Below are 23,354 nucleotides of genomic sequence, written 5' to 3'. Positions count from 1 at the left end.
CTCTCAAGGACCTCTGGAGCCCCCTTAAAGATCCTCTCCAGTTATGTTTCCAGACATATAAAATACTCTGCTTGGAATAATAATGTGTGTCTGATATTGTTTTTCTTAAACATCTTCTCCTCCCTCATTAAAACTCCAGAATGTGTGAAGCTGTAAATATATTTCATCTCTAAAGTTTTTCTGCTGGACAAGAAGTCTCCTTCTTCACTGTAAAGTCCAGTGTTTGTTCACTGGAGGCTTCAAGTCTCCATATCACACATTTGTAAGTTAAATACTCGACCATGATTGGCTCCAAACTAGTTGTGATGTCATGAATCCTGCTCGTAGATCTACACGAGGTCCTTGAAGAGGTTTGTTTATTGAAAGTGTTAAAAGTGAGAAACAAGCTGAATAACAGTGTCTGTGTGCAGTGACTGAACTCAACCAGCAGGTGGAGACAAACTGCTCTTTAACTACAGGATCCTCTGACATGTTTTACTCTGATCAATCAGCCTGACGTCACATGTATATATACATATATATACATACATGTATATATACATATATGTATACATATATGTATATATACATGTATGTATATATACATATATGTATATATACATACATGTATATATACATATATGTATACATATATGTATATATACATATATGTATACATATATGTATATATACATATATGTATACATATATGTATATATACATGTATACATATATGTATATATACATGTATATATACATATATGTATACATGTATATATACATGTATGTGATAATACGACCTGTCCTCAGTTTGATGAAACACAACTTTACAACAAATGAGCTCAACTATTAAACTAAAACTATGAAAATCTTCATTCAGAGGATTCAGACTCAGTGAAGCTGAGAGACGACGTGATTCACGGCTTCGTGTTTCTGCTTCAGCTGCTGACTGGAACTGTAACACCGAGACCAGAACCAGAACCACGTCACACAACAAGCCACCCGACCACTCACACACCAGGACCAGGACCAGGACCTGGACCGTGACCTGGACCGGGACCGGGACCGGGACCTGGACCGGGACCAGGTCCAGGGCCTGTAGGGCTCAGACGGGACTGATCCATCACATGATGATGATGATGATGGTAATGAAGATGATGATGACGATGATGATGATGACGATGATGAAGATGATGATGAAGATGAGGAAACCTACTGCTTCCTGTAGTTTCTCTCTCAGCTGTTTATAATGATAAAATATTTATGTAATAAATAATAAATGATCAATAAACAGATCAAAACTTTAATTTGCAGCTGACAGGTCTGCAGTCACCTGAGCAGCTGTTTCCGGTTACCTGGAGCAGGTGGGCGTCAGGGGGCGGAGCCTCAGACAGGAACAGGAAGTGAGCCGCAGACAGACAAGTTAATGTGGTGGTTTGTGGATTTAACTTCCTGCTTCAGAGAGGAGAACTCGCGCAGGCAGCGGCACGCGGACACGGTGAGTGCCTGATGTTTTATTGATAATCTGTCTTCTGTCTGTCCGCGAGTCGGTTCTGTCGGTTCTGTCGGTTTATGTCTCGGTCTCTTCATGTTTCCGGTGGATGATTGACAGCGGGGGTCTGGTCGGGCTCGTGCAGCGACGCGGAAATAAAAGCTTCTGTACCCTCAGCTCTTTGCATAAGATCAATAAACTGACATTTTATGATTGTACGGCGGTTTGACGTCGTAAACCCGGACAATGACGTCAGGTGGAGGTGTGCGGCAGGTGTGGGTGAATCAGCAGACATAAGTTGCGCTGCGTCAGGTGGTCAAAGGCTCAAGTCGCACTAAAGATAAAATGAGTGTTTTCTCTACGGAGTCTGGTGCTCACTGAACGCTGATACCAGTTATTGTTACATATGAAAAGATAAAGTTCTAGTTTATATCACAACTAACGTATTATTTTCATTATCGATGAATCATTTGATTAATAAAATGTCTTGTTTTATTAAAATTAAGTCTATAAATATAAAAAACAGTGCAACAGACACTGAATTTACTTTCACAGATGATGTTTTGTGTGAGTTTAGTGGCTTCAGTAAAAAGCTGAAATGATTAATTGATTAGTTGCCAGCTATAAAATTAATCTGCAACTATTTTGATAATCAATTAATCATTGAGTCATTTTTTTAAAGAAAGGAAGTCCAAATTCTGTGATTGCAGCTTGTTAAATGTGAATATTTTCTGGTTTCTTTAGTCTCTCTGACAGTAAACTGAACATCTTTGATGTGGACAAAACAAGACATTTGATGACGTCGTCTTTAGGAAACACTGATCCACATTTTTCACCATTTTCTGATGAAAATAGTCCAATTTATGGACCAAACAACTAATCGATCAATTGAGAAAATAATCGACAGGTTAAAGAAAATAATCCTTATTTGCAGCAGGAATCTGAAAACAACACAATTAACCAGATTTTTTTATTTGACTTGAATTTTTTGATTTGAATTGGAGCTGCTGGAATACAGTTTTAAATACTAAATAACAAACATTGTTCATACATGATGAATGTGTTCAAACTGCTGCTGCTCAGCAGATGTTTCAGGATCTGTTGAAACCTCAGTGAGTCACAATCTGCATCATCTTCCTTCTCCACTTCTCCAGAAGTAGAAATAGTCCAGTAAAAACATGAAACTTCACTTTAACTTCAGACAAACTGATGTTGCAGCTGCAGTCGTTAGATTTCATCTGTGAGACCAACATTTATCTTCCAGAAGGAATTAAATCACATATCAAGACGCTGCAGAGACGTTCATGTTCTCCCGGGATGACCACATGTTGACTCTCAGGAGTCGGGCTGCTAGCAGCTGAGATGAGCGAATGGTCCAAACATCTCCCAACACATCCCAGCAGGTTTACAGACTGGCGTTACTGGGATAAACTGGCCACATTCTGGAATCTACATGTTACTTTCTCTCCTGAAAACATTAAAACTTAATAAAGTGACAAATTAACTGTAACACAGACTGAGAACCGTAACAAAAGTAAATAACAAAAGCACCAGAAGAAGAAAAAGTCCCACAGATCTCAAACAGTTGGTCTGTTTCACCCTCGCAGGACTCGTTTACAGACTTCCTGTTTTTCTGTCTCTTCACACAGTGCAGCTCTCTCGACCGCTGCTTCTTGTTTCCTCGTCACGCTGTCAGCAGGATGTGAGTCCAGTTGTGAACCTGCAGATCCACAACAAAGTCCCCTGAACCAAGACCACGCCAGGACCAGACCTGGACCGGACAAGACCAGGACCAGACCAGACTGCTGGCTCTCAGGAGGTCTGACTGGATTCTCTTGCTGGTGGATCAGGACCGTCCTGGTCCGACTCAGGCTGAGAGATGCTGACGTGTAACAGCAAAACCGTGACCCTGATCCTGCTGCCGGCCCTGCTGGTGGGGTGAGTTATACTACTGTTACTGCAAAAAGTACTACTGTTACTGCACAGAGTACTACAGTTACTGCAGAAAGAACTACTGATACTTCAAAAAGTACTACTGTTACTGCACAGAGTACTACAGTTACTGCAGAAAGAACTACTGATACTTCAAAAAGTACTACTGTTACTGCACAGAGTACTACAGTTACTGCAGAAAGAACTACTGATACTTCAAAAAGTACTACTGTTACTGCACAGAGTACTACAGTGACTGCAAAAAGTACCACAGTTACTGCAAAAAGTACCACAGTTACTGCACAGAGTACTACTGATACTGCACAAAGCACTACAGTTACTGCAAAAAGTACTACTGATACTGCAAAAATTACTACTGTTACTGCAAAAAGTACTACTGTTACTGCAAAAAGTACTACTGATACTGCAAAAAGTACTACTGTTACTGCAAAAAGTACTACTGTTACTGCACAGAGTACTACAGTTACTGCAGAAAGAACTACTGATACTTCAAAAAGTATTACTGTTACTGCACAGAGTACTACAGTTACTGCAGAAAGAACTACTGATACTTCAAAAAGTACTACTGTTACTGCACAGAGTACTACAGTTACTGCAGAAAGAACTACTGATACTTCAAAAAGTACTACTGTTACTGCACAGAGTACTACAGTTACTGCAAAAAGTACCACAGTTACTGCAAAAAGTACTACAGTTACTGCACAAAGCACTACAGTTACTGCAAAAAGAACTACTGATACTTCAAAAAGTACTACTGATAATGCACAGAGCACTACAGTGACTGCAAAAAGTACCACAGTTACTACTGCCAGCCCTGCAGCTGATCACATGAAACAGACGTCTGTCTGTAAAACAGTTGTAATAATAATAATAACAATAAAATTGATAATAGTAATAATAATAATAATAATAGTAACAATAACAATAGTAATAATGATGATAATAATGATAATAAGTGATCATAGTGACGTGTCGTCTCACTCATCCTGTTCGTTAGAATAACGAGGTTGATGTGAATGTTTTTCTCTCTCTGATGCTCATAATGACACTTTTAGTTCAGTCACTACAGAAACTTGAGTTTATTTCTGTGTTTCCTGAAGTGAAGAAACTTGTTGTTGTTGTTGTTGTTGTTCTTCTTCTTCTTCTTGAGCGGAAGGTTGTGTTTGTGCTTTGTGAAGCAGATAAAGCAGCAGCGTCTCGGGTGACTGAGTCTCTTGTTCAGAGGTCTTTGAGTCTCTAGCAGCTTCCCAGTTGGTGCAGCTACTCAGCCTGTTCTGTCAGGTTTTTGTTTGTTGAACCAGGAGGTGCTGGTCACACCTGATACCTGGTCACACCTGATACCGGAGCTCACATCCGTACTGATGATGACTCATCCAGGAACTTCAGTCGCAACGTCTGAATTAATGTATTTGACTTTCGAATGTTCCCAATAAACACTGTTCATGCATCCATCAGCTGCTAATCAACAGTTGGTGCTTCAGTTTTTTCCTTTGATTGATCAGTTTGATTGATTTGATTGATCGTTATTTCAGTCTTTAAGTTAAAAGAAGTCACAGTTCAAACTGAACAGTGTTTGTTCCCAGAGCTGCAGAATAATGACTGAGCAGGTTACATAGTCCATGGGCCAGACCAGAATTTGGTACCTCCTAAGGTGGCAAAACCTCTTTGGTACCAGTTTGTTTGTAGGGTCCATATAAGTACTTTGAAACATGATAACTGTTTCAAATGAGTAGCTTTACTAAATTTTTGGGACAATAATTGTATTTGCCATTATTGCCTTACAGTATCTGCACATAGTCCAGGTGATATGTGCCAAATGTGAGGTGATATGTTCACTTTTTCATAAAAGCGTGAAACTTGGCACACTTGTACAGTTTGCGGCCCTGAACATTTTCAGAAATGGAGCCATCGCAAAAACCCTGTTGTGGCCAATTTACTTTCCATCATAACCAAATTATGTATTTTGCGTCTGAAGTAAACATGATAACACAGAAAAGATGATGTCTACCCCCATGTTTTGATGGTCTAGGATTACAATGATATAATATACAACATCATAAACTGTTCAGGTGAATAGTTAATGGTGAATTTGGTTACGTCTAGAGCACAAATAAACAGCTCCACACACCTCCGCTCGACCCTGCGGCAGTGGGCTGCACGGATCTGCTCCATTCCTCTTTGTGAACAACTCAAGATGAGCTTGATCAATGTTGAGTTGACTGCTGGGGCGATCATAGAGGAGAATTGTGAAGCACTCCATAATGGAAATGACCTCCTCTAGAATGGTTTTTGGAGCCTTTGACAAAGCCATGAAGGCCTCTGTTGCCATGTCATCGGCATTCCAGGTATCTCATGCTGTCTGCTCATGCTACTGTGTCACAGCCAGTGAAGGCATGGAACACAGGAAGGGCCTTGGATTTGTCAGGACCCGAAGACTTGGCAGTCTCATGGGTAGGTATGTATCTGAAGTTCTTGCCAGTCCCAAATGCCACCCACAGCTCCTCAATGTCTGGTTCTGACACATGTGCAATGGCTAGGACCACAACATCTGTGTCCGCAGACAGCAGGGTGATCTTTTTAAATCCTTTTCTTGCAGCATCTGCCGCATGGAGTAGCATCCTTGTATCTGCCTCTTCATGCGTGAAAGAGGCAATCTGATAAGTTTCTTGTGGGTGAGACGATATACCATCGGGTCCGCAAGTGAAACAACTTGTTTGGTAGTCAACATTTCCACAAGGTCCCTGGCCAGAAAGTGAAAGAGCTCCGTTTTGTTTTCGTCCACTCTCAGGAAACCTTTCCCAGTTGGTTGGTATCTTGTTTTTTCCATCCACTCTTGTTCTTGTCCCGTCGCTGTTTCTGTCTTAGCTACACCTGGTTTCAGCATGTCAAGGACTGCTGACCCATCTAGTATTTGGATCTCATTGTCTGGGGCACTGCATATACAGTTCTCAAGGCAACTTGTTTTCTTAAGCGTAGTCCACCATGAAGGGAGAGTGATGGGGGGGTAGGCCTGATTTTTGTGGATGAGGATGTTTTCTTGGTTCGCATTATGGGTCTGACAGGCAATGCTTCTTCCTTCTCAACATGAACATAATAGACTATTCTGGCCCCCGAGAGTGATTGTAAATTAAAGATTACATGAAATATTTTCGAAATTTCTCTGCGATTTCATTGTAATCCTTCTCATGGCGCCACTGAATTCACCATTAACTATTCACCTGAAGAGTTCATGATATTGTATATGGTATAATTGTAATCTTTGACCATCAAAACACAGGGGTAGACGTTACTCTTTCTGTGTTATCAAGTTTGATTCAGGAGATATGATGCCAAATACATAATTTGGTTATGGCGGAAAGTAAAATGACCGCCATGGCTGCCACGAGGCATCTTTGCGATGTTCAGGGCCCCAAACTGTACAAGTGTACCAAGTTTGATGTTTTTATGAAAAAGTGAAGATGATTTTCACATATCACCTGGACTAACAGTAGGTTTGTGTGCAGTCTATTGTAAGATGTAATGCACAAATATATGCAATAATTAAGTTTGAATCACACATAAAATTACACATGCATAGAATATAACACATATGCAAACAATAGAAACAGGTCCTATGAGTATTTTTTTCAGCAACATGGTTTTTTTTGGGGGGTGAGGAGGATGGTTGGGGGGGGGGGGGGGGGGTCGCAACTGAGCATATAGCAGCAGTCCTGCAAGGTCCAATTTTGAATATGAATACTCAAGAATGGATATTAGCATGCTAGTATAACATGATATTTGTGATAATGATGATGATCATTGGTATATGTATTAAATAAGTGAATGAAAGAGGTAGAATTCCTAATTTTTTCTATGTATGACATGTTCCGTTCAAATAAAGTGACAAGATTTTTTCATTCCTTGGATCAGTGGTTGGTGTCATTGAAGGTTGATAACTGTGACTAAGCGTCATCATGTTGAAATATCATCCAGAGATAGACTTTTTCAAAATACCAAACTAGAATTTCCCCCTTTGGGTGGAACCAGTTAGTTCTGGCCTGGGCCCATGGACTTACACCATCACCTCTCCTTTCTGAACAAACTGAGTAAATGTTATTCAAACACCCGTACAACACACCCGTACAACACGCCCGTACAATACGCCCGTACAACACACCCGTACAACACGCCCGTACAATACGCCCGTACAATACGCCCGTACAATACACCAGTACAACACACCCGTACAACACGCCCGTACAATACACCCGTACAACACACCCGTACAACACGCCCGTACAATACGCCCGTACAATACGCCCGTACAATACGCCCGTACAATACACCCGTACAACACACCCGTACAATACGCCCGTACAATACGCCCGTACAATACACCCGTACAATACACCCGTACAATACACCAGTACAATACACCAGTACAATACGCCCGTACAACACGCCCGTACAATACACCAGTACAACACACCCGTACAATACGCCCGTACAATACACCCGTACAACACACCCGTACAACACACCCGTACAATACACCCGTACAATACACCAGTACAACACACCCGTACAACACACCCGTACAATACACCCGTACAATACACCAGTACAACACACCCGTACAACACACCCGTACAACACACCCGTACAACACACCCGTACAATACACCAGTACAACACACCCGTACAACACACCCGTACAATACACCCGTACAATACACCCGTACAACACACCCGTACAACACACCCGTACAACACACCCGTACAACACACCCGTACAATACACCCGTACAATACACCAGTACAACACACCCGTACAACACACCCGTACAATACACCCGTACAATACACCAGTACAATACGCCCGTACAATACACCAGTACAACACACCCGTACAATACACCCGTACAATACGCCAGTACAATACGCCCGTCCAACACGCCCGTCCAACACGCCCGTCCAATACACCCGTCCAATACGCCCGTACAACACGCCCGTACAACACACCAGTACAATACACCCGTACAATACACCAGTACAATACACCAGTACAATACGCCCGTACAACACGCCCGTACAATACACCAGTACAATACACCCGTACAACATGCCCGTACAATACGCCCGTACAACACGCCCGTACAACACACCCGTACAACACACCCGTACAATACACCCGTACAATACACCCGTACAATACACCAGTACAATATGCCCGTATAACACGCCCGTACAACACGCCCGTACAATACACCAGTACAATACACCAGTACAATACGCCCGTACAATACGCCCGTACAATACGCCCGTACAATACACCAGTACAATACACCAGTACAATACACCAGTACAATACGCCCGTACAATACGCCCGTACAATACGCCCGTACAACACGCCCGTACAACACGCCCGTACAATACGCCCGTACAATACGCCCGTACACACATACAGTGTACTCTCACCCAGTACTTTATTAGCTACACCCCTTCAGTCCAACACAACAGCTCCTCCATAAATTCTACTTTTCTGAGCTTTTACATTTTTAATATTTGTTGACATTTTCATAAATTGATAATTCTGCTTTATGTTTAATATTCAGGTCGTAGTGGTGATGATGAACTGAGGTGCATTATCCTGAAAAGTGTTAATAAAGTGCTTGCTCAGTGTATGTATGTCTGTATATTTGCATAAACAAACTGTAGTTCGATCAGAGTAACATGGATGTTTTTTTCATGCATCATGTTTTTAATAAAAGGCTAAAAATGAAAAGATACATAGAACATAAATGAAACACATATAGTTTAAATCTTAACATATGTGCACAGCCTCTGCAGTATTAACTACAGCTGCAACGATTAGTCGATTGACAACTATTTTTTGATTATCAATTGATTTGTCAATTTTTAAGAAAAAAACGTTAAAATTCTGTGATTGCAGCTTGTTAAATGTGAATATTTTCTGGTTTCTTTAGTCTCTATGACAGTAAACTGAACATCTTTGATCGTTGGACAGTCGACAATCATTAGTTGCAACTTTATTACGAACCCAAAACAGTTTAAACTACTGATAATAAACTAAAAAAAAATCACACTGAGAGTTTATAATATCCAATAATCAACTGTTGTTTTAAAGAAAAATAAAGTAGAATAAAATAAAAACTGTTTTTGTTCTTTTATCTAACAACAGAGATCTTTTTTTTTGAGGTTAACGATGGTCAGTCAAATGTTTTCTACAGTTTAAATTACTTCACACAAAAATGATCACAATTAGAAGAAAAGAACATTTTTACTCAAATATACTGAAAACAAAACTACAACTGCAAAACTTATTAAATTAAAAAACTTGAGTTTTATTTTTATTGATTGAAATCTAAATATTTTGGAGAGAAAGCTGGATTATTATTGGCTTAAATCATATTCCATGTTTCATCTATTTCAGTTTTTACTTGCTTGTGAAAGTGATTGATTGATTGATTGACAGGTGATGATTGATTCATTGTTTTGTCTATAAATTGTCAGAAAAAGATGAAAAATGTTTATTTTTACAGCTGATGTTGACGTCTTTAAATCTTTTGTCTAAAACTCCAAAAGTCCAAAGAATGTCACATATGAATAGAAGAGCCTGATTGATCTATCGATCTATCTATTGATCTGGCAATCTATCACAAAGTAAAACACTGTGTCCATTAGCTTTAATCTGACATCAAACAGCATCTACATGTTGATACGCTGACGTATTGACTCTACATGCATCTACTATTTTAACATTAAAACCAGCTTTATTGATTGATTTATTGATTGATTTATTACAGTTGGTGATTATTTAAATTTTCTCTTCCCCTGAAAAGTATTTTTAGTTTGAATCATTCTGACAGATGGAGTTGTGTTGTGTTGTTTGACCTGCAGCCTGTCAGCAGGTAACAGGAGCCCTGAAACAGCTTTCAGTCATCCTGCATGGCCTTCCTCGGACGGATACACAGATCTCATGTCTGTCATGTTGTCATCTGTTACTGCAGTTTGACTTTTAAATGAAAACTGTTCTGATCACTAATTATTGATGATTAATTATTGATTGTGTTTCTGTTTGAACCCTTAGAATGCTGTATGTCTACCTGAGCAGGTCGTCAGGGTAACACACACACATACACACACACACACACACACATACACACACACACACACAGACACACACTTATTCCACATTAAAATAAATGTTCCACTCTTTACATTGCAGCCTTCATACCTCATCACTCTGTTTACAGCTACAACGATCAATTGATTAGTTGATCAATATAAATTTACTCACCAACTATTTTAATGATTGATTAATTGTTCTGACAGTACGATCACACTCATATCATGTTTGTGTTTGCAGGTTTGTTCTGGACTTCAATAAACTGACCCACTCAGAGGACGGGTCAGTAACACACACACACACACACACACACACACACACACACACACACACACACTTTTCCCTGAGTAGAGACTGTCAGGCTTATCAACTCCACCTTCCTCACTGACCTTCGTACAGAGCAGCTGTTACCTGTCAGTGAGAACTCTCCACCTGTTTACAGAGTTATATACAGTATAAACCAGTATAAACCAGTATAAACCAGTACAGGTCCCGCTTCTTTTCTCCTTCTTCTTCTGATCTGAAAACACAAACAATCCCAGCATTAAACTAGTAGTTTTACAGCTGAATCAGTATCAGTCAACATGTGGCTGATACAACAAGCTCAATGCAACCGAAGTAAAATACATGAAAAGAGACAAAACATGTAACAGTGTACCTGATAATTCTGTAAATACCTGCAGATCAGATGTTTTTAAAGGACCAACAAACAAAATCTACATAGAATATCCAGCTCTTTATTAAATATATTATAGCAAACTAGAGTGGGAGTTGCAGAGACTTACAGACGTGGATGAAAATATTGGTTCTCTTCCACCTTTTTAAAAAAACTATATTTTCTCTGCATTAAGTTGAAACTGACAGAAGTATCTGTGATCCATCGTTCTTTATTTCACATTGAATATAACTGAAACTTTGCTTTTGATTCACAACTTAACATATTATTTTATACAATAAAACAAATGAAAATGGCCAGTAGTTCAGACTCTTCTTCACTGGTGGTTCAGACTCTTCCTCACTGGTAGTTCAGACTCTTCTTCACTGGTAGTTCAGACTCTTCTTCACTGGTAGTTCAGACTCTTCTTCACTGGTGGTTCAGACTCTTCTTCACTGGTGGTTCAGACTCTTCTTCACTGGTAGTTCAGACTCTTCTTCACTGGTAGTTCAGACTCTTCTTCACTGGTAGTTCAGACTCTTCTTCACTGGTGGTTCAGACTCTTCTTCACTGGTAGTTCAGACTCTTCTTCACTGGTAGTTCGGACTCTTCTTCACTGGTAGTTCGGACTCTTCTTCACTGGTAGTTAGACTCTTCTTCACTGGTAGTTCGGACTCTTCTTCACTGGTAGTTCAGACTCTTCTTCACTGGTAGTTAGACTCTTCTTCACTGGTAGTTCGGACTCTTCTTCACTGGTAGTTCGGACTCTTCTTCACTGGTAGTTAGACTCTTCTTCACTGGTAGTTCGGACTCTTCTTCACTGGTAGTTCGGACTCTTCTTCACTGGTAGTTCGGACTCTTCTTCACTGGTAGTTCGGACTCTTCTTCACTGGTAGTTCAGACTCTTCTTCACTGGTAGTTAGACTCTTCTTCACTGGTAGTTCGGACTCTTCTTCACTGGTAGTTCGGACTCTTCTTCACTGGTAGTTCGGACTCTTCACTGGTAGTTCGGACTCTTCTTCACTGGTAGTTCAGACTCTTCTTCACTGGTAGTTAGACTCTTCTTCACTGGTAGTTCGGACTCTTCTTCACTGGTAGTTCGGACTCTTCTTCACTGGTTGTTCAGCCTCTTCTTCACTGGTAGTTCAGACTCTACACTGGTTGTTCAGACTCTTCTTCACTGGTTGTTCAGACTCTTCTTCACTGGTTGTTCAGCCTCTTCTTGATCAAACTGCTCCAGGTCTCTCAGGTTTGATGGCTGCCGTCTCTCAGCTGCAGGTTTCAGCTCTTTCCACAGATGTTCAGCGGGATTCAGATCAGGACTCATAGCAGCCGCTTCAGAACGCTTCAACGTTTTCTTCTCATCCTCTCTTGGACAGAAGGACTGCGGCTTGTCAACATGCATTTTAGCAAAGTCCAGTCTGGCTTTGTTGCGTCTCCCTCTTAGAAGTGGGGTCTTCCTGGGTCTTCTACCACGGAGCCCGTTTTCATTCAGACAGTGAAACTGTTGTACCTTGAACTTGAAGATCAGCTTGGATCTGTATTGAAGTTTTCTTTGGTTCTTTCTCCACCATTCAAACAGTTTTCCTCTTGTGACCACGTCCAGAGATGTCGGCTGCAGCTCCATCAGAGTTAAACTTCGTAATAATATCAGCAGCAGTGGTCACAGGAACATCGAGCTCTTTGGAGATGATCTTGTAACCTTTACGTTGACTTTGTTTGGCTGTTACCTTGTTTCTAATGTCTTCAGACCGTCTCTAGTTTTCCTTCTGTTTTCAATGTTCAGTGTGATGCACAAACAGCAGAGTGAGTCACTTTCTCCTTTTAAACTGGCTGCTGAGTGATTATAAGACTGAAAACACCTGTGATACTAATTAAAACACAATAATCTGCTTAAAGTATCACTACAGATCAATTATTTCTCACAACTTCTAAATGGCACCAATAATTTTGTCCAGATTATTTTTGAAAATAATAAAATGTAAAGGTGCTGATAATTTCAGCCACATCTGTAGAAGGCACTGTGAGAAGAAAATTCAATTTTATAGCTAGAACTGTGAAGAAGACAAAAAATAAAAGATGGAGAATAGCAACAGAAATTTAAAGTAGAAGAAGAAAATAATTTTAAAAAAGAGCGAATTAGAAAATTAAAATGATACATGATGCAACATGTTTTCTTTATTCTCTAATGGTCACAAGTGTGAAGGCGCTGAGACTGAACAGCCTCTGAGTTAACAACACTTAGACCAAATAGGTCTTGTCTGTAGGTGGAAGGCTGCAACATGGATTATATTTTAAAAATGAAGTAACATTAGGAGCCACTGTTTAATTCAGCACATATTTTGTAGGTAAATGTAGACTTGTTTCAGTAAAAATGTAACTTAAATGACTAGTTAACAAGCGATCCATCACCAATCACCATTATGTTAAATTGTTGTTTTTTTCAATGTGTGTGTGTGTGTGTGTGTGTGTGTGTGTGTGTGTCCTGCAGATCTCCTGCTGAAGTCATTATGACTCATGTTTTCCACCTGGTGGCTCCTGACCAGTAAGTACGCTGATGACATCATCATTACATTTTGTTTTTAATAAACAGCTTATTGATTTGATGTTTTTAGTTTACATCACAATCACTGAGAAACAATCAGTGTGTCTAAATTTTCTACTGCATCGATTCATTGATTTTTCTGAGTTTATTTTTCTTTTCTTTGTCTTTATATTTTTGTAAACAAACTAACAATACTTCTGGGTTTTGCTGCTTGGACAAGATTCAAAGTCATCACCTTGAGCTCTGGGAAACTGACGGGTGTTTTTCTCTCTTTTTCTGACTTTATAGACCAAACAATCAATTAATTTATCATGGAAATAATCATTAGTTGTGGCCCTAACAGCATTAATAGTATATTACATTATTGTATACTAATAATGTAATATACTAATAATGTTTTCCTAAAATCAACTTACTTTACAGTTTTATACCAACAGGAAATGATATGTCAGTCTGACACTGCCAGTTAAACTTCACACTACTCATTTCCCAAACATTTAATATTTGGAGTTCACAAAGATGTTTCACCTCCATCCACAATCAGTTTTTAATGTTTTCCAGTCGTGAGCAGCTTCCTTTTTGCACTCTGAACTCAAATGCATTACTTTAATAGCATGAACACACTGCAGACTCAGACTGGGAACCAGTGTTTAGTCTGGGAGTGGTAGGCAGCTAAAACCTCAGACTATTTGTGAAGTCTGACACCTGCTGCTCAAAAGCAGGAACTGAACTCTTTATATGTGAGTGACTGCAGACAGGAAGTCTTCAATAATCAGCTGTTTGATCGACAACAAATAAAAATACAAAACTAGAAAGTTGTGTTTTCACAGACATGACGTCAAACGAGCATAAAAACGTTTCACAACATGAAACACTAATATAAATCTTAAATACTAAAACAACAGAATTTAATTAAGATGTAAAGTTTTTTAAGATGAAAAAACAATTTTAATTTTGAGTAACTGCAATTGAATAAAACTGAATATATATATATATATATATATATATATATATATATATATATATATATATATATATATATCACAAAACTACAATTGTAAATGAACTCTGAATATTAATTGTCAATTAATATTTTTAAATGAAAGGGAAAATAATATATAAGCATATAAAAAGTGACGGTGGTTGTTGCTAATGCTGACATGTTGCTATTTGTCACCCTGCTGCGGATAAAACAACAGGAGGCTTGTGGACACCAGTCAGTAAGTAATGCTAATGCTAATGCTAACACTCACAGCACACAGTTTAGATTGTAGTCAAAGGTCAGTAACAATCTGACATTAAAACATATTTATAAAAAACAGATTAAACTGTAATGAATACATACATTAATAAATAAATCAGTTTAATTTTAACTCCGACAGCGACATGGACGACGTAACCTTATACTATAATGTGTTTAAATATGTGACTTCATTGATTTTATTGTAAATGTCAGTGACAATATTAAGGTTCATGTGACAGTAAAAGAAACTGGTGAAGTCAGTTTATAAACATCATCCAAAGTTTTCTTCATTACTTCAAACTTAACAACAGTATTTTGTGTAGCAGAATTGTGTTTAGTTTAGTTTTCTATCCTGTAAATCATCTCAATGCCCCTCAGGATTATTATGAGGTAGCAGGTTGTTGGTTTTGGTCTTTAATGGGTCAGATCATTTCATTTGTTGACAACATTAAAAATCTAGAATATTATAGACTGATGCCACATTCATGTCATACAGAATGTGTAGTAGAGATGTTTGTGAGCGTTCATATCATCAGATAACTGTAGATGTGTTGGTTGACTGAGAGTTATACTGTTCATTTGGATTCAATTACACTGAACAGACTATAATTGAAATGAGGTGTCCGTGTTTGTTTGATTTTCAGTCACTTCAGCGCTTTCATAAATCTATTGATCTATATGATGAGCACCAGCGTCCTCCAGCCCTGAACTAACTTTAAGCTTTTACCTTTTTAAACCTACTCTCACCCAAGCAAAGAGCAGATACTCTTCTCAGCCCCAACTGGCTTGATGGGCAGTTAATCTGAACGCTGTAGTCGACGTAGAGGTCCAACCACCATCACTGTTTATGTAATAATGATTTAGATGTTGATGTGAACGCTAATTACAAGTCAGAAACTCAAAATACGATTAGTGTATGAACATATGAAATATGAAATAGCATTATTCTTTAAATTAAACCCCTCAGCACGCAGGAGTTCTGGGTAATGAAGTCCTCAACAATTGCGACTTGAAAGCATCGGTCCGCCTCCAACACTGTGATCCTGAGGAGGAGGTCCTAAAATCTGTTCTTTACATTGTAATGAGCCCATGAAAACTTTCCATGTTCAGCTTCACTGCTGGTCAGAAGAAGAAATAAATCATTAGGATGTAGTTTGTTCAGATTGTTGCTGTAATTAAGCCTGCAGCCTGCAGGGGGCGCTAACAGGAGTTTAGACTGATGAGGAACCTGTTTGTGTTTCAGTCTGCAGTACAAACAGCCCAGCATCGTAAATGGGTAAGTAACGTTCACTGTCACTATTGTTCATAAAAATGAGGATGATGTTGTTGTCGTTGATGTTTGTTTCTTGATTGCAGTCGTACTGACGTGGTGACGGTGGCGCCCTGGTTGGCTCCTATCGTTTGGGAGGGAACCTTTAACCCAGCTCTACTCGACAGCATCTACAAACCAAAGAACATCACCGTTGCTGCCACTGTGTTTGCTGTTGGAAAGTAAGTATGACATCACAACATCAAGCAGTAATTATGTGTTTGACCTTTGACCTCAAGGTGACCCCTCTGACCTTCTGGGCAGGTACATCATGTTCCTGAAAAAATTCCTCGAGACAGCAGAACATCACTTCTTCGTTGGTTTCAAGGTGCATGTCTACGTGTTCACTGACCGGCCAAAGGAAGTGCCTCAAGTTGAAATGGCTGCCGGCAGAAAGGTAGACCGGATCAATCAATTAATACTCAATAAAGCAGCAACATATTTATTTAAATCTCTGATCATCTGCTGGACTTTTGATTTGTGGCTGATAAACCTTATTTCATTGTAAATATATATATATATATATCCCTCCCCCCTCTGTGGCGGTCGTCTCCCTCCCCCCTCTGTGACGGTCGTCTCCCTCCCCCCTCTGTGACGGTCGTCTCCCTCCCCTCTCTGTACATAAGTATTATGAGCTTGATGTAGTTAAAGTATTGCAGTAAAAGTACATAAGTATTATGAGCTTGATGTAGTTAAAGTATTGCAGTAAAAGTACATAAGTATTATGAGCTTGATGTAGTTAAAGTATTGCAGTAAAAGTACATAAGTATTATGAGCTTGATGTAGTTAAAGTATTGCAGTAAAAGTACATAAGTATTATGAGCTTGATGTAGTTAAAGTATTGCAGTAAAAGTACATAAGTATTATGAGCTTGATGTAGTTAAAGTATTGCAGTAAAAGTACATAAGTATTATGAGCTTGATGTAGTTAAAGTATTGCAGTAAAAGTAGTGGTTTGGTCCCTCTGACTGATATATTATTATATATGACATCATTAGATTATTAATAGTGAAGCATCAGTGTTAGAGCAGCATGTTACTGTTGTAGCTGCTGGAGGTGGAGCTAGTTTACACTACTTTATATACAGTTAGACCATAAATCAGCATAACACAGCTGTCAGCAGGTGTCCTGAGTCCTTGCAAGAAACATAAAGGTTGTTTTCCTTTCCCACTGCAGCAACTAAACTGTTTCAGTAATAGTTTTGGCCAATGAGCCGTTTTTGGATGTTTACATTTCTCAGAATGAAAGAGCAGATGTTATTTTCTACCTTTCTTTTTTTTCCTGCTATACCAAACCGTGAACTTGTTGTACCATTACACCTGTAATATAAATTATATACAGACGTGGCTGGAAATATTGGTATCAGAACGCTCCAACGTTTTCTTCTCATCCTCTCTCGGCTGCTTTCTGATGTATGTTTGGGGTCATTATCCTGCTGGAAGACTCATGACCTGCGACTAAGACTCAGCTTTCTGACACTGAGCTGCATGTTTCACTCCAAAATACCTTGATAGTCTTCTGATTTCATTGTGCTGCACAGATTCAAGGCAGCAAAACAGTCCCAAAACATCACGGAGCCTCCTCCATGTTTCACAGCAGACATGATGTTCTTTTCTTTGAAGGCTTCATCTTTTCTTCTGTAAACATCTGGGTCGGTGTGATTTACCAAAAAGCTCTGATTTAGTTTCATCTGTCCAAAGCACATTCTCCCAGAAGGACTGCGGCTTGTCAACATGCATTTTGGCAAAGTCCAGTCTGGCTTTGTTGCGTCTCCCTCTTAGAAGTGGGGTCTTCCTGGGTCTTCTACCACGGAGCCCGTTTTCATTCAGACAGTGAAACTGTTGTACCTTGAACTTGAAGATCAGCTTGGATCTGTATTGAAGTTTTCTTTGGTTCTTTCTCCACCATTCAAACAGTTTTCCTCTTGTGACCACGTCCAGAGATGTCGGCTGCAGCTCCATCAGAGTTAAACTTCGTAATAATATCAGCAGCAGTGGTCACAGGAACATCGAGCTCTTTGGAGATGATCTTGTAACCTTTACGTTGACTTTGTTTGGCTGTTACCTTGTTTCTAATGTCTTCAGACCGTCTCTAGTTTTCCTTCTGTTTTCAATGTTCAGTGTGATGCACAAACAGCAGAGTGAGTCACTTTCTCCTTTTAAACTGGCTGCTGAGTGATTATAAGACTGAAAACACCTGTGATACTAATTAAAACACAATAATCTGCTTAAAGTATCACTACAGATCAATTATTTCTTACAACTTCTAAATGGCACCAATAATTTTGTCCAGATTATTATAAAATGTCTTTGTAGAATAAACATAAATTCAGTTATTTTCACAACTTTTATGTTTTGTTCCACTGCAAACCAAACATAAACATGCACTGATAATAAAATATCTTTTAATTTCAACACTGTTCAGGGCAAATGGTGCATTATTTTAATAAAATGTAAAGGTACCAATAATTTGGGCCACATATATAAAATTAATTTTCACAATACATTTTAAATTCTTTTCACAAGAAACCAGTTTTCTACCTGAAGTGAACAGATCTGACTTCTGGCAGTGGTTGGTCCCACACATCTGAACTGTTGTAATGTTTTGAGTTTCTAAAAGGTTCTGCATTGTTCTTTGGTCATTTTTTCCTCTGTTAGAGAATCAGAGTTTTATAGGTGAGATTGAGAATGTTGTGACATCTTCCTACATGCGTGAAAAACGGCAACAGAAAGACGGAGTCACAGTCTGATGTTTAAAAACTAAAACACAACAGAAAGAACTACAGTTTGTGTGCATGTTTGATATCTAAAGACTCCTCCTCTTCCTCCTCCTCCAGCTAATGGTGCGTCCGGTGCCCAGCTCAAAGCGTTGGCAGGAGATTTCTGCTCGTAGGATGGAGATCATCCAGACGCTGATAGAGGAGGAGCTTCGTAACGGCATCGACTACATCTTCTGTCTGGATGTCGACTCTGAGTTTCACGACCGCTGGGGCACCGAGTCTCTGGGCGGACTGGTTGCTGTGATACATCCAGGTCTGTAGACACACAGCTACCTGTCCAGGTGAAGTTGGGTTGTGTGTCATGTGTTGCTTCCTACCTGTGTGTCTGCAGGTTACTACAGAGACGACCGCAGCAGGTTCCCCTATGAGCGCAGACCACAGTCCAGAGCCTACGTGGCTGCCGGGGAGGGAGATTTCTACTACTGTGGGGGGGCGTTCGGGGGCCTCCTGCAGGAGGTGCACCTGCTTGCCAAGACGTGCCGCTCAAACTTTGAGGCTGACGCCAAGGAGGGCATCGAGGCCGCCTGGCAGGAGGAGAGTCACCTGAACAGGTAGGCAGTGTCACCTGAACAGGTGTTGGCACTGTTTGTATTTTCTGATAACTTCCTGTTCTTGTGTGTTCAGGTACATGTGGATCAACAAGCCCAGTAAGATTCTGTCACCTGAGTACCTGTGGCAGGACTTCAAAGCCAGAAACCCGGAGATCCACATCGTCCGCTTCTCTGGAGTTGTCAAGAACTACGCTGACATCCGACCCAACGTCTGAGAGTCTGGACTGAACTAAAGTGGACTAGAAGAGCTGTGCCTTGAAACAGGTTTGGAAAAGCTCAGCTATACCTGTATGCACTTACTTACCCACAATCCAACTCTTCACATCTGCATCATCTGACACCACAGAATCAAAAACATAACTGTCGTTACATGGTGTCACGACCTGATCCGTCGCCCTTTGGATTAACTCATCACCTCTACTGCACATGTGCAACTTGTTGAACTTGTGAAAACAAACCGTCGTTTTACAGCGGACTCTTCTCGATGTGCTTGAGTCATCCGTCCGATTGTTTTTCTTTTTAGGCTTCATGTTCATTTTCTTCTGCAGAAAACTAAAACTGAGCTGCTACTTTCAGCAACAAACATCTTGAAGAAGAAAGATAAAGTTAGCCAGCTAACAAGCATTAGCTACTGTGAACAAACAGGGGCTAGTTAGCATAAACTCTCACATCAATAAATTAAGCATTCTCCATCTGTAGCAATCTAATATTTGTTGTCCAGTGAGCTACATTTTATTAGCTCACTAACTACTCAATGCTAGCTCATATTCTATATTGAAGAATGGTTCAACCATCCGTCTGTTTATTCATATTGTAGCTGTGATGCACACTGACGCCTCTAGGGGGGGTGCTAACAGCAGTTTGTTTTCTTCTACCTATGTGAGCCTGTGCAATAGAGGTCAAACATCCTGATCTGGTCTAGAGGACTCTGTGGGTTCAGGTGCTTCTTTGTTAGCCAACAAACTGAACCAGATTTTATCTGTTTCATTAAGAGTTGATGTGACGAGACTCAGGTCTGGTGATAAGTTAAAGGACGAGTTCCCAGTGTCCCCAGAGTTTCCAGTGTTTCCAGTGTGTTAAACCAGCAGTCAGGTGTCTGTAATCATTCCTCCTGTTCATACTGGATATTAAAGATCCTTCAAATGTGCTTTCAATGGAAGTGATGGAGGATAAAATCCACAGTGTGTCCACACAGTCATTTAAAGTCTGTGTGAAGCTTCTATTCAGCTTCAGCAGTCTGAGTTAGTCATATCAAGTGGATATCTGACACATTTACAGTCTTTTTAGCATCAAATTCCCTCTTTGTGTTTCCTCGGACAGTGTTTCCCTGTTGAGCTGCAGGTGGAAGTATAGTAACAAAAAGAGGAACTTTGGCACTAAAAAGACTGTAACGTTGAAAGATATCTACTTGATTTGACTCATTTGGACGCTGAAGCTTCATATTAGCTTCAGATAAACTTTAAATACATTTTTACACAGAAGGAGGACTGTGGATTTTGTCCTCCATCACTTCCATTGTAAGGTCATTATGAAGGGATCTTCTAATGGTCAGTATGAACAGGAGGAATGATTACAGCAAGAAACACAGCTTTAATGTTCATTTGATGACTGACTGCTGGTTTAACCCAACTTATTTAAACCTGCGTTACCAAACAACCCCCTGAAACATCTCAGGTTCAGTAAAGTTCAGGATCTTTTATATTCTGTCTTCTCAAAGTAAACAAATTAAATATAATTAAGAATGTGTATCATGTGACCACAGTCTGACTGAAGGTATACTTCATCATTTTTGAAAGCACTTCTTCTCAGATGAGTCAGATGTTCAGATTGATTTCTCTCTTATATCTGTATGTTATATATGAAGCTAAGGCTAGCAGCTGGTTAGCTTAGCTTATCATAAAGACTAGAAGCAGGTGGAAACAGCTAGCCTGGCTCCAGCTCCTTGATTAACAGATTTGTTTAATCTGAAGTGTAAAAACTAGAAGGGAAATGGATCGGACTATTTCCTGGCTGGGAGCAATAACTCTCAGAGTGGCATCAATCTTCTCATCAAACTCTGTGTTTTACAAAGTTTGGAACTGTTCCTTTAAATAAAAGAGCTCGATGATGTTAAAAAACAACTCAAAGCTTCTCTCAACAAATTAACAATAGGTCAGATTTTCACTGAAATGATTAATCAATTAGTTGATCCACAAAAAAATTCTGCAACTTTTCTGATAATTGATTAACTGTTTCAATCAAGTAAAGATGGTGAAAACATGACAAATAAATGCGGTGATTCGTTAGTTTTCTGTTTTCTATCACTGTAAACCGAATCTGTTGGTGGAGAAAATGTCATCTCAGACTGTAAGAAGAGTTTATGATATTTAATAGATGAATGATTAATGAATAATTAAAATAATCATTAGTTGCTGCTCTGCCCTGTTTACTAACAGGTCACACCTGTGCAGGACGAATCACTGACTTTATATTCAGCGCTGGGTGTTTGATGGACCTGTTGCGCCACCTTCAGGGTTTCTGCTGTCAGAATCCTTTCTCTCGAGTGTTTGTTTTGTTTGTCGGGTGGTTCAGGTTCGGTCCACCATGGTACATTTGACCCTGTGCAGTTCTGACATCATGTGACTTCCACTCAGGTGTATGTGTGCTTTCATGTAATAAAGAAAATTCTTTTTCTGTGTGAGAAGAATTTGTTCTGCTTCATTAATGTTGTCAGATTAAATATTCTAAATAAATTTATTATGATTTTAATAACATTTTCTGATCAGCACAACATAATTATTTAATGTTGAAAGTGTGTCTTATTGAGGTTGAGAGATCATTAATCAGCTGACACTGAAACAAACAGTTGAACAAAATGAGAATTTGAATTGTGAGATAAATAAATTAGTTTTATGATTCTGTTAGTGTTTAACCTGCTGAGCAGCTCCCTCAGCTGGCAGCAACACACACTGCAGCTGCTTAAATTCAGGTTTATTTGTTCAACAATAGAGTGATATAAAATTATATATCTGCAGGACCAGAGTTTAAGAACAAATCATGACCCCGATCGCAAGGGCAGACAGAGTTAAACAATAAAACTGACTCAGCTGATCTGACTCGTTAATCTGAGTCAAACCTCGTTTTTAAATCATCTCTAAGTTTTTGTTTATCACCTGCAGAACTTTGTGCTTAAAAGTTTTGTCTCAGTTGAGTTTCTTGAACTGAATCTGATGAACGTCGAGTCAGAAACGTCTGGTTCAGTTTTGTGTTTGAACAGTTCAGAAAAACTCTGAGTTTGTTCACCCTGAGATGAGGGAAAGTTAACTTAAACTCTGGATCAGTTACCATGGTAACTTAAACTCAGGGTCAGTTACCATGGTAACTTAAACTCAGGGTCAGCTACCATGGTAACTTACATTCAGGGTCAGTTACCATGGTAACTTAAACTCAGGGTCAGCTACCATGGTAACTTACATTCAGGGTCAGTTACCATGGTAACTTAAACTCAGGGTCAGCTACCATGGTAACTTACACCCTGGGTCAGTTACCATGGTAACGTAAACTCAGGGTCAGTTACCATGGTAACTTAAACTCCGGGTCAGTTACCATGGTAACTTAAACTCCGGGTCAGTTACCATGGTAACTTAAACTCAGGGTCAGTTACCATGGTAACTTAAACTCCGGGTCAGTTACCATGGTAACTTAAACTCCGGGTCAGTTACCATGGTAACTTAAACTCAG

The 23,354-nt window shown here is 39.5% G+C and overlaps 1 protein-coding gene across 3 annotated transcripts; it reads left to right on the top strand.

Annotated features, from left to right (window-relative positions):
- The first annotated feature begins 1,347 nt into the window (after window positions 1-1,347).
- Window positions 1,348-22,320, top strand: LOC137201030 (globoside alpha-1,3-N-acetylgalactosaminyltransferase 1-like). Of its 3 annotated transcripts, none has more exons than XM_067615850.1 (12): window positions 1,348-1,477; window positions 3,126-3,409; window positions 10,515-10,547; window positions 10,794-10,835; window positions 13,700-13,753; window positions 14,953-14,973; window positions 16,240-16,272; window positions 16,353-16,487; window positions 16,570-16,702; window positions 19,141-19,336; window positions 19,415-19,634; window positions 19,708-22,320. In XM_067615850.1, exons 2-12 carry the CDS (start codon window positions 3,351-3,353, stop codon window positions 19,847-19,849), a joined length of 1,068 nt encoding a protein of 355 aa, XP_067471951.1. In that variant the 5' UTR covers window positions 1,348-1,477; window positions 3,126-3,350; the 3' UTR covers window positions 19,850-22,320. The 3 variants fall into 3 exon arrangements, with proteins under 3 accessions (XP_067471951.1, XP_067471950.1, XP_067471952.1); XM_067615849.1 differs by having other exon boundaries at window positions 1,370-1,477; window positions 3,121-3,409; XM_067615851.1 differs by lacking the exon at window positions 14,953-14,973 and having other exon boundaries at window positions 1,370-1,477; window positions 3,121-3,409.
- Window positions 22,321-23,354: the final 1,034 nt, after the last annotated feature.

This window comes from Thunnus thynnus, chromosome 17 (assembly GCF_963924715.1).
Source record: "Thunnus thynnus chromosome 17, fThuThy2.1, whole genome shotgun sequence".
In the NCBI taxonomy this organism is placed as follows: Eukaryota; Metazoa; Chordata; class Actinopteri; order Scombriformes; family Scombridae; genus Thunnus; species Thunnus thynnus.
The sequence above is the reverse complement of the archived record's forward strand: the minus strand, read 5'-3'. Positions and strand labels throughout refer to the sequence as shown.